The sequence below is a fragment of the Cariama cristata genome, unplaced genomic scaffold, assembly GCF_000690535.1.
Source record: "Cariama cristata isolate BGI_N322 unplaced genomic scaffold, ASM69053v1 scaffold25593, whole genome shotgun sequence".
NCBI lineage: Eukaryota > Metazoa > Chordata > Aves > Cariamiformes > Cariamidae > Cariama > Cariama cristata.
The window spans coordinates 29,556-36,481 of record NW_009609380.1 but is presented as its reverse complement, the minus strand read 5'-3'; the positions used below and the strand labels follow the sequence as shown (position 1 = coordinate 36,481).

The 6,926-nt window shown below is 41.9% G+C and overlaps 1 protein-coding gene across 1 annotated transcript in view; it reads left to right on the top strand.

Moving 5' to 3' along the window:
• Positions 1-6,926, top strand: part of FASN (fatty acid synthase) — a 37,304-nt gene that overhangs the window by 4,563 nt on the left and 25,815 nt on the right. Inside the window, exons 6-10 of the mRNA XM_009697530.1 lie at positions 337-452; positions 707-841; positions 3,575-4,034; positions 4,415-4,602; positions 5,374-5,563. Of these exons, the coding sequence (XP_009695832.1) occupies positions 337-452; positions 707-841; positions 3,575-4,034; positions 4,415-4,602; positions 5,374-5,563 (1,089 nt within the window). The remainder of the gene's footprint in view (positions 1-336; positions 453-706; positions 842-3,574; positions 4,035-4,414; positions 4,603-5,373; positions 5,564-6,926) is intronic.

The window sequence follows — 6,926 nt, the reverse complement described above, 5'->3', positions numbered from 1 at the left end:
TTGCCCTACTGCTGTCCCACTTCTCCCACTCCCCAGTTATAGAGACACCGAGTTTCACATGTTCTGCTTGATCTAGTTATCTCCTAGTGTTCTGTTAACCAGTATCTTTCCACACTAGTCTAACTTACTGCTTTATGTCTATTTCTGGTTCCTCTGCTGCTCTTACAAAGAGCCCAAGAGGCTTATTGTGTCTGGTGCCAAGGACACTGGTGTAAATCCTGAAAAAGTATCTCTCCTTTTTTTGGACCTGGTAGCCCCAAGCAGTTGAAACGGTGCTAAAATCAGAACAGGAAGCATCTGATAGGAGAGACGAATTGACAGCAATTTTGATCCTAGGTGTGACATTCCCATCTGGAGAGATGCAGCAGCAGTTGGTCAGCTCTTTGTACAAGGAATGCGGTATCAAACCTGAAGAAGTGGAGTATGTTGAAGCTCATGGGACAGGCACCAAGGTCAGCATGTTCCCTTTGGGTTTGGAGTGTTTTCTCCCTTATTTCCATCCCTTGTGTCACTTGCCACACTCTTCCATCAAATTATTCTTTGTTTTTCCAAAATGAACTGTGTTTCTCCCTTTGACCAGTTACTACAATATGTACTGCTTTACCACTTTTGGATTTTGCCCAAACATCTTAATCTTTTAGATTTTTCTTTTGTGGCATGTTTTGGAAGTGCTAGCTGATAGCCATTCTGATTCTCTTCCTACTAGGTTGGAGATCCGCAGGAGGTAAATGGCATTGTAAATGTCTTCTGTCAATGTGAGAGAGAGCCACTGTTGATTGGATCAACCAAATCAAACATGGGTCACCCAGAGCCTGCCTCTGGGCTTGCTGCATTAGCTAAGGTAACAAGTGGCTTGAGAAGGAAAACTGGGGGAGGCAGGGAACACAACAGTATGTGGGGTCTTTAATGTTTGTTTGTTTTTAAGGAAAATTTGCACTGATCCAGGATAAGATGTTCACTGGTAATGAGAAGAACTCAGGTGGTTCTCATTAATTATCTACTTCTTAGTTCACCTGCAAATACTCTTAAAAGCCTAGGTGGCTATTCTGCAAGCTGGACACAAATGCCCAGGGGGCCCTCTGCTCTGTGCACACATGCATGCACACACGCTTTAGTTCCCTCATCCTACTGAATTCTACAGGAGCTTAACTCTGCTGAGAATAAAGGCTTTGGGATCACTTTATTCATTATCCTTTCACTGGGCCTTCCAACAGAACTCTGCTGTAAGTCATTTGGATTTGAGGGGTGTACAAGTAGAGGGAATTAAATGTTTGGAGTAGTTGGCAGTGACCAAAGATAAGGGGCTTTCAGTGCCAAAAGAATAGCTCATCCTTCTGGCTGATTGTCAGGGATGTATCATCTCTTCCTCTTCTCTTTTTTGTTGGCAAGAAGCCAAATGAGTTCTTCAGGATGAGGCTGTCAGCTTGAACAACTGGTTGTCTTAGCAACCAGCCTGCTAATTACTGCTGTAGGCAGACAATCATCTATTGGCCCTGGCTGCTAAACTGCTCAGCAGAGAGCTAGGTAATGTTCACACTTAGTTGTAAGCCTATTACTGACAGCCTTAGAACCATGCAAATTTAAGTCATGTATACTGTCACAATTTTAGGCTCTTTAAAGTGGTTATTGTGACTGGAATACATACAACTTGCTGTGAATAGCCTCATCTGCAAATGAATCATGGAGGCAGCAGTGTCTGTCTTCCTCTAGAGGGAATTTTACTTTTTTTTTGTTAGCACCTCTATTTCTGACTAACACCTTCATAGAAAGAATGATAACTGAGTCATAAAATAAACCTCTCCATCCATACTGTATTGTACATCATAAACAGTTTGTTTAGAGTGCAGTTCTGTTCTCATCTGTCAGGACAGGATCATAACTTTGAGATACTGTTTCCATGTCTGTGTTTCTTAGGATGCAGAACTGCAAAGACAAGAGCCACAATTTCTTTTTGAAGACCCTCTGACACAGTCTTTTCTCACTCTTTTTGGTCAGTTTTCTCACTTAACTTTGTATCAGAACTTACAGCTGCAGGCCAGAGCCTATGGCACCCATCATGCCTGCTAGAATATCTTTTTGCTATACTTGTATTAAGTTGTGTTAGGTCTTGTTTCCAGATCTGGCGTCTTGAAAGCACCTGAAGCTTTGGCAGGATATTGGAAGCTTTGTCTCTGTTCTTGATTCTTTGAAAGTTGGGCAGCACTTGGTGTTTTAAGATTTGGAAGTTAACCAGAATGGCAGGTCAGGTGTCCTTGAGACAAGCCAGAAACTACACCAAGCCCAGTGTCTCTTCATAACTGTCTCAGTCTGCAGTTTCCATAAATGTTTTCTTTTGGAATTCCATAAAATGCTCTTATATGTGACATGTCAATTAGGAAAATAGATCTTGAAAGTATCTGATTTCAGACTTGAAGAGAATCCATTAGTTATGTGGATAGGTAGGAAAAACTAGGGCTTGCCAAAGCCACTTTAGTTAAATTCTAGTAAGGAAGGGAAAACTCACCTGCACCTTTGAACTACTGCGCCCATCTAACTACTTGCTGTACAGCAAAGTCAAAGCTGCTTGGTGGCTCTGGTATATGCTCACTGTACTTTCAAACTTGTGCAGAAACCATTTAAAGTACAAATATGTATGCTGTGTAAAGCAACAGCAACTTCATAGTGCATAGTATTGTAGGTGTAGGACAGTGTGCATGAAAATACTTAGACTGTAAATGAACTGACTGAAGTTGAATTCATGCATTTATGCTGGCTGTTCTCCCAAGTAGGCTGCCATGTCCAATAGCCAGCTTGGAAGAACAGTTCCCAAGCCGATACATGTTTCTCTGACCATTTTGAGGTGATGAAGGAACTGCCAAACATACAGAGCACAGAGTCTTTGCAGCTGACCTTGTAGTCTGATTTGCTGGACTTGCACCACAAAGGAGTAGGAGCTTGGTGTCATGGGCTGTTTGCAGAGATGCTGCTGAGAGAAGGGAGCTCTTTTTTTGGTGCAGCTATTCTAATTCTTGTGCTGTTTCTGTACTTCCCTTTGGCTCTGCCAGTTCTGATCAGTCTGTTGTTCCTGCTTTTTGGATAAAGACGACAACAAATGGGTGCAATGCAGCCTTTACTAGTTCTTCAGCTTGCTTCCTTTGCAGCAGAGGCAGAAATGGAAGCGTTTGTTATGATAAGGAAGAGCATGGATGGTGGTGTGTGACTGGGGAGAAATGGAGCAGTGTGTGATGAAGGGACAGGATCTGAAAGGGGAGAAAGAAGATGTGATATTCTTAGCCAGGCTGCTTTTCCAGCAAGACTGCATGGCTTTACTCTTAGAAAGGCTCTGGAAGCTAAACTTGAAGCTGCCACTGTCACCTTCACTGCTGACTTCCTGCATGGGCTAAAAATTTGCCGAGGTGAAGTACGTACTGCCTCAGTAACATCAATAATGCTGTTCTCTGAAATGTCCCTTTATCCAAACATAGAGAGCTGCTTTAGTGTATGCTATGTGGTAATTTATAGTAAAACAATACCAACAAAAAAATGTTTATCACAAGAAAATGTGGAGCACAGAACACTCTGTTTTTTCTTCCAGGTCATTCTGTCTCTGGAGCATGGGCTGTGGGCTCCAAATCTTCATTTCAGTACTCCAAATCCAGATATTCCTGCCTTAAAAGATGGCTCTTTGGAGGTAGTTTGTAAACCAACGCCAGTGAAAGGTGGCCTTGTCAGTATCAACTCTTTTGGCTTTGGAGGTGCTAATGCTCATGTCATTCTGAGGCCAAATGAGAACAAATCGCAGCCTGTGGAGACTTGTAACATGCCAAGACTGGTTCAAGTTTGTGGCAGAACCCAGGAAGCTGTGGAAATACTAATTGAAGAGAGCAGAAAACATGGAGGGTGCAGCCCATTTGTAAGCCTGCTCAGTGATATCTCTACAGTTCCTATATCCTCCATGCCCTACAGGGGCTACACACTAGTTGGCACCGAGAGTGACATAAAAGAGGTTCAGCAAGTTCAAGCATCTGGTAGACCGCTCTGGTACATCTGCTCAGGTGGGTGTGCAGCAGTGGGTCCAGGCTTCTGCATTCCTCTGTAGATCTGGGGCTTGAGCAGTTAGATTCTGTGCTGTAATGTTGTTTTCTACTCTAGCATGAGGAATTATCTTGCAGCCGTGTGATATGTCTAGGAGACTTATGTTTCCTGTATTTTATCTAATCCTTCCAACTTTGCTATCTTCTGATGATAACAAAGTCCAGGAAAATAAAAAGCACTGTCTAATTTAGAGGATGCTAGAAATGTACAGTGTTTTGCTCTTAAATAGAATTCTTCCACTGCCAGAGCAAGCATGTCATATCTGCTCCCTTTATGGAGCTACTAAGTTACTGAGTTTACTGAGTTACTAAAGCTCACTTTCTCCTTGCATATCCTGCAGGCATGGGAACACAGTGGAAAGGTATGGGTCTGAGCCTTATGAACTTGGATTTGTTTCGCAAGTCTATATTGCGCTCGGACAAGGCTTTGGAGAACACAGGCCTGAAGGTCTCAGACCTGCTTCTGCAAGCAGATGAGAACACTTTTGATGACACTGTCCATGCATTTGTTGGACTAGCTGCTATTCAGGTAGGACTCACTGGTGGAGGAAGTCGTGGACTCAGTCCACATAAGCATGCTCTGCTAGTGTGTCTGTTTGGCCAGTAACACTATACTGATTAATGGAAGCTTGTTTTGTGTAATCAGCAAATGGCAATTAGAAATATCCCTCTGATAGGAGGGAGTGTGTTGCACCCTTGACAGTTTTGGGCTCTGCCACTTGCAAGATGCTTGGACAAATATTGATCTAAACTGATTTGCATTTGTACCTATGTGTGTATGTGGGGCAGCTTCTCCTTTTAAAGAGACTAAGCAATATCTTTAAGTTTTATGTAAACATTTGTGCCAGGGAACAAGGTTCCATAGAATGCCTTCTAAAATTTGTTCTGCAAATGAACTGAATGATGCTAAATGAAGTCTCTTTTAATTCTGAATGTCAATGTGGGATTCATTGTTTCTTACTAAACTAGTGGTAGAGCTTCTAAAGCGATCTGGAAAGCTGGTCTTGCTTCTTACTTTGTACAGACATGCTATTGGCCACCTCTTGTTGTTGGAAATAGCTTCTTGGTGGAAAGCTACATAGTGGAAAGGTGCAAACAATACTGGAATCACATAGTGCTTCTTTGGATTGCTTTGAAATGAGGTTGGAGCTGCAGTTGGGCAGGGGAGGAAGTAGTGAGGCCAAGAAGAATGTCTGTACCAAAAAGCCATTTTGTAATGCACTCACTACTGCAGTGTGCCTTTGAGGCCTGACGCCTGCTTACTCTGGCATGGAATCACTGATCCTACTCTTCCTTGCAGATTGCCCAGATTGATATGCTGAAGGCTGCAGGTCTGCAACCTGATGGGATTTTGGGCCACTCAGTGGGAGAACTAGCTTGTGGCTATGCAGATAACTCATTAAGTCATGAAGAAGCCGTTCTTGCTGCTTATTGGCGGGGACGATGTGTGAAAGAGGCCAAATTGCCCCCAGGAGGAATGGCTGCTGTTGGTAGGTATACCCTTACTGAAAGAGTGATACAGGAAAGTACACCTGATCTCTGTTTGTATGGCATTGGGATAAAATTGGGCTCTGAAATGTGTTGGTGGAGACAATCATGTCTGTAAAATTTTGGCTACTTATTGCCTCTTCTTTTTCTTCTGATGTAGAACAGGTTACTAAATATTGAAGTTGATACAATGATAGTAATCTCTGACCTGGAATACAGCAGAATTTTGGTAATCCATCGAAAATTAAGTGGAAGTGGAGAGATTTATTGACAGGTGACCAATAACACAGGCCTGATAAATAATCTCCTTGAAAAGAGTGGTGAAAATCTAAGGTTCTGGGGATTTTGGCTCTTGATGGGTAGATAGGGGGGTGGGTCTGTGTGTATACACACACATATATATTTAAATTATTTTTAAGAAAGAGATTTCTGATTGTCTGCAAGAGTAATAAGACATGAAACCAGTAAGCTGCTATTATGTAGTGGGCAACTGGCTAGTGGAAATTAATGCTGTTAGAATTTAATTGAACCTAATAACATTTAAGAAGAAGCTTTCTCCTGAACAAGCTTTCCTCAGTGTTTCTGTAAGTCATATAGCTTTTCCCACTACTGGGTGAAATTTTGAGCTTTGGACCCAGCAGTTTTTCTTCATGGTGACTTACATGTTTAAAAAGAAACTTCTTATTGGTAGCATTGTTGTTCTTCTGTTTCTTATTATTTGATGCAGCGGTCAATTAAAAACTGAAACACTTAAGAAAAAAGCTGTTGCAGGTCTAATGCAGTATGTTTGACTACATCACTTATTAATGTTAATGCTACGTACCTAATTTAGCGTTTTTTCCTTTATCAAATATGAGACTCTTATCGCAGAACTTAGAGTGCTGCATATGTTTGTTGTAATCTGATGTTGAGTTCAAGTTCTTCATGTGACTTGTATCCATGTAAAATATGACCAGATGCTGCAAGTGTTAAACTAGTTTAAGCCACTGGAGTTGTTGACTTCTATGAGTATTTTGTGGCTCTCAGTTTCTATGAGTCAAACTCACATGTTATCTCTCCTGTTCTAGCTCAGATTGCTAGGGACAAGACGAGACAAAACAACCAATTCTATAGCTCCTTTGAAAGTGTGTGGGTTCCCCTCCACCCCATCCCTTAATGGGATGGTACAGAGATTCAGTCCTCTGTTCTTGTGCTCAATATCAGTGATAAATGTCATGTTAAAGCCCTGAGATAAATATACTTAGCTTCTGCAGAATCCCCTTTGGGGAATACGGGCATGTCTGTCTTTCTCTTAAGAATCCTTCCCAGTTTTGCAAAATGCTGAATTAAGTGCAGTGATTGTGCAGTTGAGATTGCCTCCCCTTA